Source organism: Ogataea philodendri, assembly GCF_020536065.1.
Source record: "Ogataea philodendri strain CBS6075 chromosome Unknown scaffold10, whole genome shotgun sequence".
Lineage (NCBI taxonomy): Eukaryota > Fungi > Ascomycota > Pichiomycetes > Pichiales > Pichiaceae > Ogataea > Ogataea philodendri.
Window position 1 is genome coordinate 19,564 of NW_025763818.1, and position 18,832 is coordinate 38,395.

At 49.3% G+C, this 18,832-nt stretch overlaps 17 protein-coding genes across 17 annotated transcripts; 9 read left to right on the forward strand and 8 right to left on the reverse strand.

Annotated features, from left to right (window-relative positions):
- Positions 1 to 10: 10 nt before the first annotated feature.
- OGAPHI_000593 (uncharacterized protein) lies at positions 11 to 1,129 on the forward strand (the record flags this gene model as incomplete). The annotated part of the gene is made up of 1 exon (XM_046207184.1): positions 11 to 1,129. One exon carries the CDS (start codon positions 11 to 13, stop codon positions 1,127 to 1,129), a length of 1,119 nt encoding a protein of 372 aa, XP_046064250.1.
- OGAPHI_000594 (uncharacterized protein) lies at positions 257 to 3,758 on the reverse strand (the record flags this gene model as incomplete). The annotated part of the gene is made up of 3 exons (XM_046207195.1): positions 257 to 1,007; positions 1,353 to 1,484; positions 1,591 to 3,758. 3 exons carry the CDS (start codon positions 3,756 to 3,758, stop codon positions 257 to 259), a joined length of 3,051 nt encoding a protein of 1,016 aa, XP_046064251.1.
- On the forward strand, positions 1,245 to 1,559 carry OGAPHI_000595 (uncharacterized protein; the record flags this gene model as incomplete). Its single annotated transcript, XM_046207206.1, has 1 exon — positions 1,245 to 1,559. The coding sequence occupies one exon, from the start codon at positions 1,245 to 1,247 to the stop codon at positions 1,557 to 1,559; it is 315 nt and encodes a 104-aa protein (XP_046064252.1).
- Positions 2,299 to 2,784, forward strand: OGAPHI_000596 (uncharacterized protein; the record flags this gene model as incomplete). Its single annotated transcript, XM_046207217.1, has 1 exon — positions 2,299 to 2,784. One exon carries the CDS (start codon positions 2,299 to 2,301, stop codon positions 2,782 to 2,784), a length of 486 nt encoding a protein of 161 aa, XP_046064253.1.
- Positions 3,759 to 4,100: 342 nt separating the features above from the next.
- On the forward strand, positions 4,101 to 6,188 carry OGAPHI_000597 (uncharacterized protein; the record flags this gene model as incomplete). The annotated part of the gene is made up of 1 exon (XM_046207228.1): positions 4,101 to 6,188. One exon carries the CDS (start codon positions 4,101 to 4,103, stop codon positions 6,186 to 6,188), a length of 2,088 nt encoding a protein of 695 aa, XP_046064254.1.
- On the reverse strand, positions 4,401 to 5,858 carry OGAPHI_000598 (uncharacterized protein; the record flags this gene model as incomplete). Its single annotated transcript, XM_046207241.1, has 2 exons — positions 4,401 to 5,750; positions 5,826 to 5,858. 2 exons carry the CDS (start codon positions 5,856 to 5,858, stop codon positions 4,401 to 4,403), a joined length of 1,383 nt encoding a protein of 460 aa, XP_046064255.1.
- Positions 6,189 to 6,234: 46 nt separating the features above from the next.
- On the reverse strand, positions 6,235 to 6,987 carry OGAPHI_000599 (uncharacterized protein; the record flags this gene model as incomplete). The annotated part of the gene is made up of 1 exon (XM_046207252.1): positions 6,235 to 6,987. The coding sequence occupies one exon, from the start codon at positions 6,985 to 6,987 to the stop codon at positions 6,235 to 6,237; it is 753 nt and encodes a 250-aa protein (XP_046064256.1).
- OGAPHI_000600 (uncharacterized protein) lies at positions 6,479 to 6,994 on the forward strand (the record flags this gene model as incomplete). Its single annotated transcript, XM_046207263.1, has 1 exon — positions 6,479 to 6,994. One exon carries the CDS (start codon positions 6,479 to 6,481, stop codon positions 6,992 to 6,994), a length of 516 nt encoding a protein of 171 aa, XP_046064257.1.
- Positions 6,995 to 7,218: 224 nt separating this feature from the next.
- On the reverse strand, positions 7,219 to 7,692 carry OGAPHI_000601 (uncharacterized protein; the record flags this gene model as incomplete). Its single annotated transcript, XM_046207273.1, has 1 exon — positions 7,219 to 7,692. One exon carries the CDS (start codon positions 7,690 to 7,692, stop codon positions 7,219 to 7,221), a length of 474 nt encoding a protein of 157 aa, XP_046064258.1.
- Positions 7,273 to 8,735, forward strand: OGAPHI_000602 (uncharacterized protein; the record flags this gene model as incomplete). The annotated part of the gene is made up of 2 exons (XM_046207284.1): positions 7,273 to 7,632; positions 8,163 to 8,735. The coding sequence occupies 2 exons, from the start codon at positions 7,273 to 7,275 to the stop codon at positions 8,733 to 8,735; spliced, it is 933 nt and encodes a 310-aa protein (XP_046064259.1).
- On the reverse strand, positions 7,742 to 9,502 carry OGAPHI_000603 (uncharacterized protein; the record flags this gene model as incomplete). Its single annotated transcript, XM_046207295.1, has 1 exon — positions 7,742 to 9,502. The coding sequence occupies one exon, from the start codon at positions 9,500 to 9,502 to the stop codon at positions 7,742 to 7,744; it is 1,761 nt and encodes a 586-aa protein (XP_046064260.1).
- A 182-nt stretch (positions 9,503 to 9,684) lies between these two features.
- OGAPHI_000604 (uncharacterized protein) lies at positions 9,685 to 10,371 on the forward strand (the record flags this gene model as incomplete). The annotated part of the gene is made up of 1 exon (XM_046207306.1): positions 9,685 to 10,371. One exon carries the CDS (start codon positions 9,685 to 9,687, stop codon positions 10,369 to 10,371), a length of 687 nt encoding a protein of 228 aa, XP_046064261.1.
- Positions 10,372 to 10,434: 63 nt separating this feature from the next.
- On the reverse strand, positions 10,435 to 12,288 carry OGAPHI_000605 (uncharacterized protein; the record flags this gene model as incomplete). Its single annotated transcript, XM_046207317.1, has 1 exon — positions 10,435 to 12,288. The coding sequence occupies one exon, from the start codon at positions 12,286 to 12,288 to the stop codon at positions 10,435 to 10,437; it is 1,854 nt and encodes a 617-aa protein (XP_046064262.1).
- An 892-nt stretch (positions 12,289 to 13,180) lies between these two features.
- Positions 13,181 to 13,957, forward strand: OGAPHI_000606 (uncharacterized protein; the record flags this gene model as incomplete). The annotated part of the gene is made up of 1 exon (XM_046207328.1): positions 13,181 to 13,957. One exon carries the CDS (start codon positions 13,181 to 13,183, stop codon positions 13,955 to 13,957), a length of 777 nt encoding a protein of 258 aa, XP_046064263.1.
- A 26-nt stretch (positions 13,958 to 13,983) lies between these two features.
- Positions 13,984 to 15,138, reverse strand: OGAPHI_000607 (uncharacterized protein; the record flags this gene model as incomplete). The annotated part of the gene is made up of 1 exon (XM_046207339.1): positions 13,984 to 15,138. One exon carries the CDS (start codon positions 15,136 to 15,138, stop codon positions 13,984 to 13,986), a length of 1,155 nt encoding a protein of 384 aa, XP_046064264.1.
- OGAPHI_000608 (uncharacterized protein) lies at positions 14,323 to 14,847 on the forward strand (the record flags this gene model as incomplete). The annotated part of the gene is made up of 1 exon (XM_046207351.1): positions 14,323 to 14,847. The coding sequence occupies one exon, from the start codon at positions 14,323 to 14,325 to the stop codon at positions 14,845 to 14,847; it is 525 nt and encodes a 174-aa protein (XP_046064265.1).
- An 80-nt stretch (positions 15,139 to 15,218) lies between the features above and the next one.
- On the reverse strand, positions 15,219 to 18,507 carry OGAPHI_000609 (uncharacterized protein; the record flags this gene model as incomplete). The annotated part of the gene is made up of 2 exons (XM_046207362.1): positions 15,219 to 16,140; positions 16,340 to 18,507. The coding sequence occupies 2 exons, from the start codon at positions 18,505 to 18,507 to the stop codon at positions 15,219 to 15,221; spliced, it is 3,090 nt and encodes a 1,029-aa protein (XP_046064266.1).
- Positions 18,508 to 18,832: the final 325 nt, after the last annotated feature.

An 18,832-nucleotide genomic window follows, 5' to 3' on the forward strand; every position in this document is an offset into this window, starting at 1 on the left:
TTCTTTCGTCATGTTAGCTAACAAGATTATTCAAACATTAGCCGTTTCCCTTTTGGCTTCTACCGGATTGGCCCACCCAGTTGCCCACCTCCACCACCAACATGCAAAGAGAGAGGTTGTTCACGTTACTGAGACCGTTGTTGTCACCGTTGGTGGCTCCGAGGCCAGTACCGTCCAGTTGGTCCACGCCGACCCATCGGCCGTGACCGCCTCTACTCCTACCCAAAACGCTCAAGTTGTCCCAACCGCCACCACCTCATACACTCCTGCCTCCACCACCAGCGCAGAGTCCACCTCTTCTGAGTCCTCCACTTCCAGCTCCAGCTCTTCTGCTTCCAAGCCAACCTCTACTGGCGACTTCACCGGTGGCTCCAAGGGTGTCACTTACTCTCCTTACTCTTCCTCCGGTGCTTGTAAGTCCTTGTCCGAGGTCCAGAGTGACTTGGAAAAGCTCTCTGACTACGGTTTGATCAGACTTTACGGTGTCGACTGTAACCAAGTCGAAAACGTTCTGCAAGCCAAGGGTGACGACCAGAAACTCTTCTTGGGTATCTACTACGTCGACGCCATTGCTGACGGTATTTCCGAGATCAAGAACGCTGTTGAGAAATACGGTTCCTGGGACGACATTGACACCATCTCCATTGGTAACGAGCTCGTCAACGCTGGCACTGCTACTCCTTCTGACATCAAGAACTACATCAGCCAAGCCAAGTCGGCTCTTTCCGGCTCTGGCTTCTCTGGTTCCCTTGTTTCCGTCGATACCCACGTTGCCATCATTGCCAACCCAGACCTCTGTGAGTACTCCGACTACATTGCCTTCAGTGCCCACGCTTACTGGGACGGAACCATCTACCCTGATGGAGCTGGTGACTGGTTGTTGTTGCAAATGCAAAGAGTCTGGAGCGCCTGTGACGGTAAGAAGACTGTGATGTGTGCTGAGTCCGGATGGCCTCACTCCGGTGACTCTTTCGGTGTTGCTGTTCCATCTTCTGAGAACCAGGCTACTGCCATCAAGTCGCTCAAGTCTTCTGTTGGAAACGATGTCATCCTCTTCAACGCCTTCGACGATCTGTGGAAGGCACCAGGTTCTTACAACGTTGAGCAATTCTGGGGATTCAGTTCTTAAACCTTTGAGTTTCGTTTATTTTATGCGTAGAGTTGTATAACTCTAATTTGATATCCGTACACTGATTTTCTATTACTAAGTAAAAAAATGATAACTTGAAAAAAAAACTATCTCCATGTTTCGATCTGTGCTTTCTCGAAGGTTAGCGCCTGGTTTTGGATCTGGCGGCTATGGGGCCCGGCTATTTTCCGACGGAATGGATGCCTATGAGACGATGGTTTACAACAAGCTGAAAGAGGCCCTGGACCCGTCCAGTTTGTCAGTGAGAGACATCTCTGACGGATGCGGGTCGATGTTTGCCATCAACGTCGAGAGTGCAAAATTCAAAGGTCTGTCCATGATCAAACAGCATCGGCTGGTCAACGAGCTGCTCAAGGACGAGATCGCAAACTGGCATGGTCTTCAGCTGAAAACTAAGGCCCAAAAGTAATTAGTGTACCAATATATTTATTAAGACTTACTCCACAACTTCCTCGGTCTCCTCCAAGATCTCTTCCTTCACCTCCTCGATCACCTCTTCTCTGGTCTCGTGCTGTTGCTCGGTCAGGTTCAGTTCCTTCAACTTGGCAATAACAGAGCTTCTCCAGGTGTACCACTCGGTGAGCAGCTTCTTTCTCTTCAAAATCAGCTCTCTCAACTCGGCGTCCGCCTCCATGGCATCGGCCTCCTCGAACTGCGCAGCGTACTCCTTCAGGTTCTTTCTGACCTTCTTTCTGTCGTTGGCACTCAAAATAGAGGCTGGTCTTGGTCTCCACTCGAATTCCCGGAACCCGTCAATCAGCTCTTCTTTACACAGGTTTCCAACAAGATCAAAGATCTTGTATCCGTTCTCGATCTTGTGTCTCCATGCGGACGACCATCCGGCAAGGTATCTTCCAGAAGCGTCCCATTCGAGTCCTGTAAGACCCTTGAACTCGTGGTGGTTCAACAGCTTGAGGTTCGAGGCCACCTTGGCGGTCTGGTCTTTTTCCTTTTCTCCGTCGTAGTCCATGTCGTAGAAGTCGATCTCGCCGTTCGTACCGTTCACAGTGCCCACAGCAACAAAACGGCCCTTTGGCGACCACAGAATCTGGTTCGCATGGGTCTTGGTCACCTGCTTCAGGCACACCCATTTCTTCAGCACAGCCTGTTTCGACCCCTTGGCCTCCTCCACGTCGTAGAAAGACACAATGTTGTCTGGAATGGCGATGTTTGGGTTTGGAATGTCCAGCTTCGACACGGTCACAAACCGTTCTCCGTGCGGCTCCCATTGGAACGCACTCACAACCTCCTTCAGCTCGATCTTCTCCACAGGAATATCTTTCTCGCTCAAAGAAAGCAGCTCCAGGTTGGTGAACGTCGTCTTCTTGGATTTGGTGTGTCTGTCGACCTTGCAGCACAGGAATTTTCCAGCGTTGTGCCAGCTCATCTTGACGTCCGAAACGTTGAAGAGATTGACTGTTCTTAAAACCTGTTTGGAAGGAAGTTGGACCACAGAAACACGAGCACTCTGGTTCACGGTTTCCGGAGTCCAGTACGACAGAACGGTCTCTGGCTCGTCGTTTCTTCTGGTGGTGGCCAGTCTCACACCGGCAGGAGCAAACTCAAAGTCGGCGATTCCTTCCACCTTGTACAACTTCTTGTCCAACAGAGCAAAGTCGTCGGTGGTGTCATAGATAGCCAGTGCGTCAGGACCCATCCGGGCGCAGTACTTGTCGTTGTAGGACCATTTGATCAGCGGCCATGGCATGGACTGCTGTTTCTCGAGGTTTGGTGGCAATGCAAACGTTCTGACCGGTAATCCAGTCTGCAGGTCCCAAATCACCAGCTTGTGGCCAACGCTATCGGCGCTGAACAAGCACTGGGCGCGAGCAGGGTGGTCTTCAGGTGGGATGCTGATCGGTTCCGGAGACAGAGTCACCAAGAACTTTTCTGTTGGCGAGAAGTCCAAAAGTTGCACACCAGGATGCACAAATCTGCGGATTCTGTCAAACTTTTCACCTCCCCAGGCTTGCACTCCGCCAGGGAAGAACGAGAACAAATAAGTACCCTTTGGCGAGAACCGCATTGAGGCCGACGTCCAGTGGGCTCTCGACTCGATCACGTCTTCTGGTTGCAGGTTCTTCTTGTACCAGCAAACACCAACTGTGTCGTGGTGGTGAACAACAAACTGTTCTCTTCCGTTAGGATCCAACAGCCACGAGTGCAGGTATCCATGGCTCTGGAACTCGGGAACGGGTGGTTCCACGAACTCCTCGCTGATCTTGTCATTGAGAGCGTATTTCTCCATATCTGGCAGTTTGTTCACCAACAATCTGTGTTTCACGTCCAATTTCTTTCCGTTCAACTGCTTGACGGCCTTGTCGGCAGCAGCGGCGTTTTCCATCTCGATGATCAAGTAGCCCTTTGTCTGGCCGTTTTCCAATGGCATAAACATGTCGACGACTTTGCCGCACTGCGAAAACAGCTTGGTGAGAACCTTCTTCAAAACAGGAGCCTTAGCTTCTGGCGCGACAGGCGCGCCGTCGCAAATCACAAACTGGTCGTAGTTGTGCACTGGCTCTTCAACGTGGTACTGGGACTCGAGATCAGAGAAATCGAGCCCGGAAAGGTCGAGTTTCGACTCGTCAAACTCAACAGGTTCAGGCATAGCTGGGACAAAAATTTTCACAACCCATGTTTTCGTAAGCTAGGGTGCGAGAGTGTCGACGCGCCGATCGACGCAGTGCCAGTTTTTGTAGTCAATTGGCATGCGCTCAATAGGGGAGGGGATTGCGCAGCAAAGTCGCGGTAGTGGGCCGGTGGGTAAAATGGCGTATCTCACTGGCTCGCCCGGTGCGGAGTTTCTCGTCTGGTTGGTCCCACCTACCGAAAACAGTATCTCAATCACTGGTGGATTTAATTCCCCGATTAGGCAATTCTGTTATCAGTGGAAAATCAGCCATTGCGCACTATATAAAAGCCGGCATGCGCCAAAACTCTGGTCAACCCAATGGATAGACTACGTCAGATCGCTTCCCAGGCCACTGCTGCTGCTGCTGCTCCACCTAAGCCGGCCCACCCGCTGGACCCCCTGTCCACTGCCGAGATCAAGGCGGTGACCAACACGGTCAAGAACTACTTTGCTGGTAAGCCAATCAGTTTCAACACTGTCACTTTGAGAGAGCCTCCAAGAAAGGCCTTTTTGCAGTGGAAGGAACAAGGCGGTCCTTTGCCTCCAAGACTTGCCTACTACGTCATTTTGGAGTCCGGCAAGCCTGGTGTCAAGGAGGGACTTGTTGACATTGCCTCTTTATCTGTTTTGGAGACAAGAGCTCTTGAACAAGTTCAGCCTATTTTGACCGTTGAGGATTTGTGTTCCACCGAAGACGTTATCAGAAACGACCCTGCTGTGATTGAGCAGTGTGTTTTGTCTGGTGTTCCAGCCAGCGAGATGCACAAGGTTTACTGTGACCCATGGACCATCGGATACGATGAGAGATGGGGTGTTGGTAAGAGATTGCAACAGGCCCTTGTTTACTACAGATCCGACGAGGACGACTCTCAGTACTCGCATCCTTTGGATTTCTGTCCGATCGTTGACACCGAGGAAAAGAAGGTGATCTACATCGACATTCCAAACAGAAGAAGAAAGGTGTCCAAGCACAAGCACGCCAACTTCTATCCTAAGCACATGGAAGAGAAGGTTGGATCCATGAGACCACAAGCTCCTCCTATCAACGTGACCCAGCCAGAAGGTGTTTCTTTCAAGATGACCGGAAACGTGATGGAATGGTCCAACTTCAAGTTCCACGTTGGTTTCAACTACAGAGAAGGTATTGTCTTGTCGGACATTTCGTACAACGACCATGGCAACGTGAGACCGATTTTCCACAGAATGTCGCTCTCCGAGATGATTGTTCCTTACGGATGTCCAGACTTCCCTCACCAAAGAAAGCACGCTTTGGATATCGGTGAATATGGTGCCGGTTACATGACCAACCCATTGGCTCTTGGCTGCGACTGTAAAGGTGTGATCCACTACTTGGACGCTCACTTTTCCGACAGAGCAGGAGACCCAATCACCATCAAGAACGCTGTTTGTATCCACGAGGAGGACGACGGACTGTTGTTCAAGCACTCCGACTTCAGAGACAACTTTGCTACCTCTTTGGTCACCAGAGCCACCAAGCTGGTCATTTCCCAGATCTTCACTGCTGCCAACTACGAGTACTGCTTGTACTGGGTGTTCATGCAGGACGGAGCCATCAGACTCGACATCAAGCTCACTGGTATACTGAACACCTACGTTTTGGGCGACGACGAGGAGGCCGGCCCATGGGGTACCAGAGTGTATCCTAACGTGAACGCCCATAACCACCAGCACTTGTTCTCGTTGAGAATCGACCCTCGAGTCGACGGAGACGGAAACTCTGCTGCCACCGCAGACTCCAAGCCATCTCCATACCCAACCGGTTCTCCAGAGAACATGTACGGTAACGGTTTCTACTCCGAGAGAACCACCTTCAAGACCGTCAAGGACTCTCTCACGAACTACGAGTCGTCTACCGGTAGATCCTGGGATATCTTCAACCCTAACAAAGTCAACCCTTACTCTGGAAAGAACCCATCCTACAAGATCGTTTCGACCCAATGTCCACCACTATTGGCTCAGGCTGGTTCCATTGTTGCCAAGAGAGCTCCTTGGGCCAGACACTCGGTCAACGTTGTTCCATACAAAGACGACAGACTGTATCCATCTGGAGACCATGTTCCACAATGGTCTGGTGACGGTGTCAGAGGTATGAGAGAATGGATCGGCGACGGTTCCGAGAACATTGAGAACACCGACATTCTGTTCTTCCACACCTTTGGTATCTCTCACTTCCCTGCTCCAGAAGACTTCCCATTGATGCCTGCCGAGCCGATCACTCTGCTGATCAGACCTCGTCACTTCTTCACCGAGAACCCTGGTCTAGACATCCAGCCTTCGCACGCCATGACCACCTCCGAGGCCAAAAAGGCCACCAACCTGGAGATCAAGAGTGCCACCGATAGCACTTCGAGACTCGCTTTTGAAGGAACTTGTTGCAGAAAATAGTTTTATAATACATATGTGCGTAATTACTTGATTGATCCGAATGCTATTAGAAGTCGCCGCTGTTGACCAGCTCGTCGAACTGCGAAAACAGGTTTTCCATCTGGTCTGTTGGCATCAGCCCGCTGTCGTCCTCCTGCGGCGGTGCCTGCTGCTGCTGCTGCGGCTGCGGCTGCGGCTGTGGCGGTGCAGGCTGGTCAAGGAAGTCCAGGTTCAGATCTGTCAGCGAATCCATCGCGCCTTCGCCACCACCATTGCCGCCCTCGCCTTCAAGGTCAAACAGGTCCTTCATCATGTCGTCGTTCTGCGGCTGCTGGTCTGTAGACTGCTGTCCGAAATCCAGGAAGTCCGACTGGAAATTGTCCAGATCCAGGTTCATCAAATCGTCCGCAGACCCAAACATGTCGCCCGTGTCCTGTTTCGACTGCTGCTGCTTGAACATCTCTGTCTGTCGTTGCTCGAGCTCCTGTTTCTTTCGAACGGCCTCTTCCTCGATCTTCTTCTTCATCTGGGCCTCTTCCTGTTGGATCTTCTTGCGCTCCTCCTCCTTTGCCGACTTGGCCTTCAAATACCGCAGCACAAACTCCGTCTCCTTCAGGTCCAGCGTATGGTCGTCCAACACTTGGTTGTATCTCTCAAAGTCCCGCTTCAGAGCAAGTGTGAGGGGCCGGGCCACCGAGCTCGAATTGTGCGGCACCACCGTGTTGGTGGCATTCCCGCTTAGCTTGTACGTGAGCTTGTCAAGAATCGTGGCCGTTGTCACAAAGATGTTGTTGGCCGAGTCCTTCAACGCAGAAGACATGGTGTAGCTAATCGGTTGGAAAAAAAAACTACATGTGCCACAGACGCGTCGGTCGAAAAGGACGATTAACAACGCTGGCGACTTTTTCTCGTCCAATCAAGTTTTTCCCCCATGGCCACGAAAAATTACCTACAAAAACATTTTAATTCATAATGTTCAGACAATCTCTCAGATCCGTTGCTAGAACAGGAAGACTCGCCACGGCCGGTGTCAGAACTTACGCCGAGGCAGTCAACCCTGACGTTTTGAAGCTGTCCCTTGTGGCCCCTCACGAAGTAAGTATACATGTCCGATATCATCGCCGCTAACAAACAGGCCATCTTCACCCACAAAGAAGTTGCCCAGGTCAATCTGCCTGCTGTGTCGGGAGAATTGGGTGTGCTCGCCAACCACGTTCCATTTGTTGAAGAATTGGCCCCTGGTGTTGTCGAGGTCATCGAGTCCAGCGGAACCACCTCCAAATATTTCATCTCTGGAGGCTTTGCCAGCATCCTCCCAGGCTCCAAGTTGAACGTCTCCACCGTCGAGGTTTTCCCATTGGACGCCTTCTCCTCCGAAAGCATCAAAACACAACTCGCTGAGGCCAACAAAAACGCTTCCTCTGCCGATGAGTCGGTTGCTGCCGAGGCCGCCGTCGAAATCGAGGTTCTCGAGGCTCTCCAGTCTGCTGTCCACTAGATACGACTTTTCATAGTGAAATGACATTCAATTAGAAACACCACCAACTAATCTCTTGTAAAAAGTTCTTATTACATCATCCAGACCAGTATCTATACAACTGCGGAGTCTCGTAGCTCACAGGCTTCACTTCCTCCTCCTCACCCGCACCAGGCTCTTCGTCCTTGGCCTCGTATCCAAGAACGTTCAGACTCGTCTTTTGAGGTTTCAGAATCAACTCGCGCGCGTCCGTAACAAGCTTCTTCACCTTGGAATCCACATCGCCTTGTTGTTCCAAAATCTCAATCGCTTGTAGCAGCTTCGACGACACGCTGTTGGTCGTTTTGAAAAACGACAGCCGGTCCAAAAACAGCTCGTCGCCCTTGCTGGCCAGCTGTTTCTTCTGATACTCAATCAGTTTGTCTAGTTTGCTCAACTTCCCCAACTTGAGCTCCACCAACTTCAGAGTGTTGTTCACGACAGAGGTCATCGCCTTGTTCATCTCTCTTTCCTCGTAGTTGGCGAACACGTGCGACCGTGCGGCCGCCAGCCCAAACGTTGTGGCAGCAGCGTCCTTCACGTCCTGTAACGGGTCCGTCTCGCTCTCCTCCTTCACTTCCTCCGGCTTGTCCAGCTTCTCAGCGGTCTTGTCGTCCAGTACTTTGTTAGCACGCGCAGCAGCAGCATGGGCCGCGTCCGAGTCGACCAACGTCGTCAAAAACGCCAATGTCGACATGATCGGGTTGTCGTTCGGAGAAAAAGATAGGTTCGGAACGTACTTTAAAGGTCCAAGAAGCTCCTTGTTTTTCTCAAGAAACTCGTCCTCGATAGGGAACTGCAAGAACCGAAGAATACACTGCTCGGGTGTCTTGTTACCAACATGCTCTGCAATCTTGTACCATTCGTTCGGAAACTGCTTCACGCCTTCCACAAGCTTCTCCAAATCTGTCTCGGACCAGCCTTTGTTGATATCTGGCTTTATAATCTTGCGTCTTTTCACAGAGTCTCCGTTCGAGCTTTCCAGCGAACCACTCGACTTAAGTAGTTCCTTTAACTTGGTGAGGTCTGGTAGCTCCACAGGAGGCTTGTAGCTTTCAAATGGGAAAAGTCCCCGAGGGGTGTCGAAATCCACGGTGAAATCCCCCGTGTACGGAGGCTCAACAGGAACCGGTCTTGTTTCGGGATCAACCTGGTAGTTAATCAGCCCCCATTTGTCCAGAAACTTATGCAATCGAAGTAATGTACCTGCATCTCCAACAAGGTTTCTTCTAATGGCAGTGAATGATAAATATTCGTTGGGATTCAGTCTGTATGAGTTGATCATAAAGTTTCTATATTTCGCATAAATCTGGGGGGTCTTGTTTTTGTTGGATTCGTTGAAGAACTCGGGGAACGAGTCCTTCTCGATCTTATGGACCTTCTTCATGTCGAACCACGAGCTGTACGAAGGAAGAACAATTGTATGTGTTTGTTTTTCTAACGACGTCATGGTGATCGTTGTCTCCTGTTCAGGTTTCGAGGTGAACATAAAGTCACTTGGAACAGAGTCCTGTTGGGTAAGGGGACTTTTAGTTTTCTCTGTCTCTGTAGCGTTTTCATGTGGCGAAGGAACGGTCTCTTGGTGGAATTCCTGTTTTATGTCATTTTCATCCACTTCTTGTTGTTGTGGCTGTGAATCTCCGTTTTCGATCTTCACGTCGTTGGAGTTGTCTATATCCATCAGCTCGTCCATCTCCTGATCAGGTCCGGCCTCTAGTTCTGGTTTTGGTTCGGGACTCGTGCTTGTTCCCAACTCACCATCGGTTTGCTCTAATACCACCGGTTCGTCGACCGCGATATCTTCTGGCGATTTTGTCATCTTTGCAACGCCAAGTCGTTGTGTTCTCTACCAATTCTGCTTTGCACGGCGCGTAGACGTTCTGGCGCGTACCAAACTATCTTTTTTTAATGTACAGTGAAAAACAACGCTTTTGTTTATCGTAAAGCCTTTTTTTTTTTTTTGTTCAATTAAGAAATAAATTACACCTATTCAGCTACCGTATGTCTTTTGTTGGTAGATTTGCCCGTTTCGCGAAAATAGGCGCCGTGTCCACGTTGTCTTTTGGTGCAGGAGTTGCCGTGTTTGGTAGATCATGGCCCGACACCTCCCAGGAACAACTCAAAGTTACAGATCAAAGGTCGCAAGCCATCCTGGACTCTGTGAAGGGATCAAAGTTGTACAAGCAATTGGCTGCAGATAGTTCATTTGAGCTTTTGAATGCCTCGGATATGGTTCCCAATGCACATAGAAAGTACCACGTGGGCCAAGGCCTGTTCAACTCGCCAAAACATATCGCCATTGACCCCATAGTGTTTATCAACAAGGACAAGGGCCAACTCTACTGTATCAGCCATTTTGGAGACGAGCTTGTCGGAACAGACACCAAGGTGCATAACGGGATAGTGTCTACACTGATTGACGAGGAACTGTGTGTTTGTGGGTTTCCCAAGCTGCCAAACAAAAGAGGGGTCACTGCGCAACTCAAACTCAACTTTTACAACAAAGTGCCACCAAACTCCACAGTTCTTCTCAAGGCCAATGTGGAGGAGTTTCGCGGACGCAAATGCCTAATAAGAGGTACTGTGGAGCTGTTCGACTCTCCAAAGACCAAGATTGCTGATGGCCAATGCGTGCTTGTGGAACCTACATGGTTCAAATATTTAAATTGGGTGCCTGTTTTCAACTAACAGGTATAGAAAATACATCAAAAAATACAGCTAAAAAAAAACAGATGCTATTGTCCTTTGGTTTCACAGTTGATTGTCTTCCCGCTTGAAGTCGGACGGGCCCGACATCAAAGAGGCTATTGATATTTTCTTGGATCCCTGTGAAACATGCGAGCTTGAATCCGAAATAGAGTTTTCTGCACTTGCGTCCGAGTCCATTTCTTCAAGTCTTATCGAGCTCAGATCTATATTGGAGCTGTTGATGGTGCATGTATAGTTACTCAACAGCTCTGCTTGGGTGTTTTTGTCGTGGAACAGTTTGTTCAACACATAATAGAACTTCTGAGCAAGGTTCCAGTTGTTGACATAGTTTTTGAGCACGTCTAGAATGTTGTGTGCAATTTTGTGTGCCGTTTCTACCACGCGAGTGTCGTCTGCCTTCATGAAGTAGACCAAAGCTTTCCCCACCAAGAACATAGACATCACTGCTTCCGAAGCAAAGATCGCCAGTATATGCGAGTGCTTTAAATGGTGCAGGATTCGGTCCATGGCAACGCAGGACTCGAAAATGGTTTCCCATGACGCCCTGTGGCTGGGAGGTGTTTTCTCGCAGTGGCTTTCCTTGGCGATGGAATGCACAATGCTGGAATGGTGCAACGAGATGAGCGCGCAGTAATAATGGCTGCAAATTGCCAAGCTATGGTAGTTTGGATTCGCTTCTGTGTGTGTTTCTGGGCTCAGTTCGGGAGGAAGAGTGTCGTACCACGATCTGATCAACGGATCGTACTGTTTCACTGTCTGCGAGTTAATGGTTCTTTTGAACAGATCCTTGTCGATGACAGGGAACTTTTCGGCCAGTCTGATATGCTCTATGGTGTACTGTTTGATCACGTCCGGGATGTCTGTGTCGAACCGAAAGTCGTCCAACGACAGTCGTGGGATATTCACTGCCGACACCTTCATCAGACGGGGCTTTCCTATGATCATCGACACCAGAGTGTCCTTAGAAATGAGAAACCATGCAATCTTACGGATCTGACACTGTTCCTGCTCCGAGTACTCTCCAATGTCGTTTTGGAAAAAGCCGTGCGAGTTGGCCTTGGAGATCGCCAGTTGCAGCCACGAGTACAGCGACTTGGTGTGGAAATAGTAGTCCTCGTACGCCAGGCTGAACAGCACCATCGACACCAAGGCATTGGTTGGGTTTTGCTCAAAGTCGTGGTCGTACAACGCTTTGGCTCTATTGTAAAGTATGTTTGTGATTTTCGACTGTGTTGCCTTTGTTTCGTCCGCCTCCAGATCCACGAACTTGGACCCGACGTAAAGAACCGTCTGCAACAGTAGCAACGATGTAGGCGCAGTATACTTGGCGTTTTCGCGCAGAAAACTCTCCTTATTGAGAATTGGCACTATGGGGTGTACTTTTTTGAAATACGCCTGCACGTATCTGTCGCAGACGGATTTCTGAGGCAGGTTAAAGCACCCCAGAGCAATCATATTGGGGATCATGGTATCGTTGACATCTGGCACCTGTTGATTGGACAGATACTCGTCAAATAGACGCGACACAAGCTTGTTTTCGGCGTCGGAGAAACTTTTGAGCACGTACTCCTGGTGGCGCGACCGCTTGATCTTTTGCACCAGGTCCACAGGGTCAAGACGCACCGAATTGAGCGTCTCAATCCGCGTCTTTTCCAGCAGGTCAGACAGGTTCTTGTGGATTTGGAACTTTTTTATTCTCTTTTTGCGCTTGTACAGCTCGCACTCGAGGTTGAGCTCATGGCAGTTTGTACAGCGCTGGCCCTCTTCTTTGAAATCGAGGTCGCACTTGATTTTGCGCTGATGGCAAATGACACAGGCTTTCAACGCCCGCTTTCTTTTCTTTGCACTGTCGCTGTCGCTGGGCGGAGACCGACCCGCTTCCGCGTCCAACTGCATAGTTCAGTTCTTGAAGTCACTCCTCGTGGGAACTCGTCTCCGTAGCAATCGACCAAAGGTTTCTATCTGGGTAGAAGCTCGGCCCTACTTATATGATCTTGCAAAGTCTAAATTTTGATGCTAACGGGAAAACTATTTCAATTCATGCATGTCTCATCCCAACGGTTTCTCGCACCTGCAGCACAAAAACGCACAAAATTTCTCATTTCCCGAATTTCAGGTGGCGCAAGCAACATATACCCCCTGACGCACTCGTCTACAGTCATGCCCGATACAGGACCTGTTTCCGCCAAAGCAACATCCATGTATTTTGCCGACGCAATCTACCATTTTTATCGGTAGTTCCGACTCTTATGTAAAAAATTATGCATGCATAGCACATTTCGGGTTGTTAAAAGAAAGGCACAAACCCGCTTCAGGCAAGGAATAACTGCTGAGCCCAAGCATGGAAAAAAAAATAACTATCAGGGCCCGGCGGGACTCGAACCCGCAACCATGCACCTCCGGAAGATGACGTGATAACCATTACACCACGGGCCCAAAATAGTGCCATTTTTGGCTGTTCCGCGCATATATCGCGCCCCTGGCAGCAAGCAGCAACACCTCTCACATGTCGTCACCACCCCATCTTTTCATCTGACCCTCATGCCCTAATGACACATCTCGCTTGCAAGCATGACGCAAGATCTGTTCCGTCACCTGCTCAGCCAGCCCCATGTCAGATATCTTCGGCTATTCGATTGCTTTGCCACCCTTCTTCTCCAAGCCTCGCTCGGCTCTTGCGAGCATGAAATGCACACCCGTACACCACAAAGTTCCTGACCGGCAGTCTCGACACTGAAAAAATCGGTAAAAAAATTACCAGCTCCGTAACTCCACACCCGTGTGATCCATGTTGTCTCGTCACTGTGTCCTTGGAATACGCCAGCTTTCGCGCGCAGGCGCCAGACCGTTGCTTGCCGCACCGAAAGTGTCCTTTGAAGCCCTTAGATACCATTCCCACAGCCATCAAGATCACACGCATTCTCACTCCCACTCTCACTCCCACACCCATTCCCACGCTTCTCAGCCCCAGGACCCGGCCGCTCCCAAGGCAAAGAAGCCAAAGACCTCCGTTTTCCGTCTGATTGCTCGCGGGTCGAAGTTCATGGTCTCGTCGTCAATTGTGCTAGTCGCTCTTGGTCTTTCTTCTGTTTCATTGTACCTAGTCTTCAGCGAGCTATTCTCACCTTCTGGTGAGACCTCGACTTTCAACAGAGTTGTGTCGATGATCGAGAAGAACGAGGAGGCCTTGAAATTGCTCGGTTACTCCAAAGAGGAAATCGACGGTGGAAAGCACATCAGATTGAAGGCTTACGGTAACACTCCAAACGACAAGTGGACCAGAAACAGACCAATCCAAGCAACCAAGTTCATTGCCAAGGACAAGAAGGAACACATGCTGATGAGATTCTTTGTGGAAAGCGACTATAAGATTGCCGTTGTGCAGCTCGAAGCCTTGGAGGAAAATTTCGTTGAGCAGGAGCTTTTGTACGTGTCGATGGATGTCAAGGGAGAAAAGCGGTTCTACCTCGTTGGTGGTCCGAAATCATCCTCTGCGCATAAAAGACTCGGTCTTATGGGAGAGTCGGGCTTTTTGGGTGTCAAGTGGGGAAACAAGAAGGAATGATTCGAAACGAAACGAAACGAGTATTGTCAAATAGAAAATATCAATAACATCAGCAACAGATTCAGTCCGTTTGTGTATTTGAGCGCGGGTGCAGAGTTTGGCACTCTGTCGAAGTCGTCGTTGTCAATGTCCTCGTTAACGTTGTCCCGCTCATTTGATGTAATCATTTGTTTGCGAGGTCGGCCAACCAAAAACCGACTCCAGTCGTCCATGATCTCTTGCTTGCAAGACTTGCCGTTGTAATCCTGCAATTGCTGGTAATTTTCGATCGAATAGTTGTGTGCCACCAAAGTGCCCAGTCCGTTTGCTTGGCAATAGTACGACTGGTTGCCGTGGAACGTATAATACAGGTTCAGTGCTATTGAATGTTTTTGCAGGTTGGAGCAGCTGGCAAATATGCCGTATCGTCCTGTCGTGACGTCGTTTTCGATCGACCCGCAATAAACGGTGTCGCAGAACCTGTCCAGCTCGTTGATCCCCTGTTTTGCCACTACCGGGTTGATCATGCAGTGCAGGGCGGACATGATACAGTCGCAGCGCGCCGATCGCGGGGTGTGGGGCAGTGTCGTGGTGCAGATGGACATGTTTGTGGGGCACGGCCCCTGTTTAGGGGTCGGGAAGCTAAGGCCGTTTTGAGAGAAGTAGAAATCAACAGGGTATGGTGTGTTGCATCCGAGATACTGATCTGTTGTTGTGTTGAGCTGGGAGTTCAGTTCAAGTCCCACAGGTATGCGTCGCATCTTGTTGCGGGACATATATCTCTTCATATCTCTGACGGCTGCTTTGAAGAACGGCAGATTTGGCTCGTCCAATGCGGACTCGATGGTGAACCCGAGCAAGTTGTGGAAATAGTGGGCGTTATCGATCACGGTGGTGAAATCTTCGTATAGCTGTGTGTTCCAGGTGGAGTTTTTGATGGCCCCGAGACGGACCACAAAATAATCCTTTTGGCTGGACTGTATGTATTTGCGACCGAGATCGAGAACCGCGTCGTGCTGGAGCACGGAAATGGCGTTCGGCGGGTGGAAAATCGACCCGTTGGTGGAGTACACCATAGACCTGTTGCGGATCTCGATGGCGGGTCTCTCGAACCGGTGGCCATTTTCCACAACGAGCGGGTTCAGAATGGCCGGTAGAAACGAGCGCATGTCGGCGTCAACCACAGCGATAGCCGCCAGCATACACGCCAGCTGTATTTTGTACTTCATCACAAATAAATCAATTAAAACAAAAACTATCCTTTATTTTTGGAATTGCCCATTTATATAAATCCCACTGTTTTCAGAACTTTAACAATAGGAGCAACGCCAAAATTGCGACGGACAAAGAACAGCACCGTCAGGTATATACCTTTCTGGAAGAACATACGCACCTTGAACCCGAGCGATATGGACACTTTTTTCGTTGTCAGCAGGGCCACCGGGTCGTCGGTGATGAAACCTTTCAACAACGGCTGGCCGTCAACCTTGTAAGGTTTGTATGTCTCCAAAGAGTACTCCACAACCTCTCTAGTGTTGACGGTCCACAGCCACAATCTAATCTTTTCCGTTTGGCAAAGATGGACAATCTCTTGAACCATGGACGAAACACCGTTAGCTAGGAAGATCAGGGAGATTCCGTCAATATGACCACCTTTCTGTTTCACGTCCAGAACGATCTTTTTGGACATCTCAATGTCCACCGAAATGTTAATGACCTCGAACTTGGCAATCCGCGGGTCGTAATGGGACGACCCCCAAAGACCATAGATAATCTTATCTTCCCAATATGCCAAGCCTCCAACTTTCTCGAGGTTTTCGAGCAAAAGGTCCACGATTCTAACAGGATCGTTGTCGAACTTGATGTCCAACATCAACTTCACAGGAACAGTGCGATCCTTGTTGGTTTCGTAGCACCATTCCAAGGCCTCTTTCAAAGTTGGCATTGGCAAATGTGGGGCTTGCAAGGTACGTAGCTTGGATAGAACACCAGCGTACGGAACCTCGGTCACCACATAATTCTCGCCAAACACTCGGTTGGTGTCGATGTCGTGGCAAATAACAACTTCGCCATCCGAAGCAATGTGGAGATCGGTCTCCACAACGGTGCACCCGTTTTTCACTGCCTCGTTAAACGCGACAATGGTATTTTCGGGACTGATCCCTTTATATCTACCGGTTAATATCGCATCAGTAACACATACCCTCTATGGCCAGTTACCACAAAGCTCATTTAGGTTAGTCGTTGGCGATAAAAGGAACTTTTAAATAGATTTGCGTGCTTTTTCTAAAATTTTATATCTCTATTAGTATCTTCACGTGGCCGTACAGGTCAGACGACCGAGCTCCGAAAATGCTCTGCAAGAAATTTTAATGCTCTTCTTTCCGTTGTGGAATGTTATACAAGGCGTTCAGCATCTTCTCCCGCTTGTTCACCCAGTAGTCGTCGTATAGTGAAGGAAGCTCGTCGATAGAGCTCAGAACCATGTTGTAGTCGTTCTCTGCCTCCAGCAGCTTGAACAATGTTGCGGACTTGGTGCTATTGTATTCGCGCCAAATGTTGAAGTCGTGGCATGCGCCGAAGAAGTTGCTACCCCCCTTTTTGAAAAGCTCAATGTCTTCGCTCGGCACGTACTGACATTTCTCGCTGTCCACCCACAATCTTAAATGGTCCACAAATTTATGTCCATAAAATTCCCGAATGTTGATAATGTCTTTGTAAAACATGTCCAAAATGGACACGAAACGGTTCGGAACGTTCGCCAGACGGCCTTCGAACAGCGTCCGTCTCAAAGGAGACAGCTGCCCAATGTGGTAGAACACTCCTGTTCCACTATTGACGATCTTGCGCTTTGATCCGTCAACGGTCCGGTCCGGTTTCAGGTCACTCAGCACGTCTCCTTCGTTGGTAAACATCTCCATCACGTTCGATGGGATAGACAGCCCGTCTTTGCTGACTGCAAGACCGTTCACCTCGAGGTACAAACCTGTTCGCACATCGATGAATCTTAGATCAACAGATTCCGGAGACGCATTACCGTTGTTATCTCTTGTCCGTTCCATGTAGTAGGGATTCACGTCAATATAGAACACTCCAGTTCCGTCTGCTGCGTCCTGGATCACCAACGATCCGTTGAATGACTCGGCAAGCTTCACCATGTCGCTTGCGGGCACCTCGAAATGGACACTCTCTTCCCACGGACTGAGCAGTCCATTTCTGTGCCACCCCAGAAGGGCCTCCAGAGACAGCCACGAGTTGATTCCGAGGTTGGCTGAAAAATGGAGCCATCCACGTATCAACTGGTGCCAGTTGCTTCTTTTGTCGGTCTCTTGCAGGATCAGATTGCTGAAAAATCGCCAGTCGTATTTCTTCTCTCCGACGGCTCCTTCTTTTTCTCGAAGAAGCACGTTATGATAATGGTTTTGCTGGGCAGTGAAAGCTGCTGCTGCTGCCTTGGATCTTTTCTTGTTTGGAGGGAACTCGAATTGGTTGATTTTCAATTCTGTCTTGTTGGCCCCCATTGAACTGGCATCAACAAAATCCCGACCCAGGATCCGGCTGATCTCGGCCAAAGTGTCGAACGAGGAAACTGGCGAGCTGACCACCTCTTGGTAAGTCAGATCATGTCTCACCATTTGCGACTTGATGTAACTCTCCAACATTCCGGATTTCACAATATCTCTTTTTGCTGCCACTTTCACCATAAAAGCCAGATCACCGGCAAGGAAGATGAGCTTGTTTGGAGGAGGTGCAGAGGCAAACAGATACGTTTTGCCTCGAAGACTCAGTCTGTATTCCGACTCGTAGTCCACTGCAGGGCCTTCGAAGTAGAAATTGAGCTCGCCTTCCTCCTTATTGTTGAGATCTACGCAACCGGGCCAAGGGGTCCGAACGTTGGACCCTAGCACTCCGGCCACAAAACAGCTGGGTTTCTGCTCCAACAAAGGAATCAGATCTTGCATATCAATCCAGTCTTTCCAGTGAAAATCGAATTCAGGCAATGCTGCCTTGGGATTGTCTTGTAATTGTTCCAGATGTTGTCTAATCGCCTCGTAATAGATTGTTCTTGTGGCGCGGATATCAGACGTTTCTCTGGCATGCTTGTAGGGAGAATTAGGGAGAACAGCAACGTCTGCGGTGTATTTGAAGTCCAGCAGTTTATTTTCGGAACCTTTGTTCTCCTCCAACAGCTCATTTTTAGCATCTGGCTTGGCAGATTTCTTTGTAAAATAGTCATGAACAGTAGGCAAACTCCACGAGCCAGATCTGTGGCCAACGTCCGCACCCTCGTCGGACTCTGTGTTGAAGTTCTGTAGAACCAGAATGAACGTCACCAGATAGAGAAATGGAATGGCGATCTTTACATATTTGTGTCGTCTCCATCTGCCAACCTGTTTCCAAAACGAATTCTTATGTACACTTTCCAAATAGTCCCCATACTCCAGACCAAAGCTGGACCTGCTGCTGTTCCTGGATTTGGGCTTGAATTTGTCCTTGCGAGACCGCTTGTTAGCGGTTCCGAGTTGGGATTCACCTATGGATCCACTTCGAACAAAGATATCAGAACTCATCTGTCTAATGGGTAGCAAGTTCGATGCGGGGTCCTTTGAAACCTAGATATCACTCTCTCCAATAGTAGAGGCCAGTACCAGTCCCAAATTAGATCAAGAATGAAAATCTAATACCAGTTATCTTACACGTATAGAACAAGAGCCCATTTATTTTACCTGGCCAGCTGGCTTTTGCACTCTACTAGGCAGGGATACATGAGAAAACCCTTACACCACATATGTACTATGTAAATTTTTTCCAAACTGTTTCAATGATGATGCAACTAAGGTTATCTACCCGTTAAATTAAATTAAATTTTTCTACCATTCCCATTCGAAACAGGCG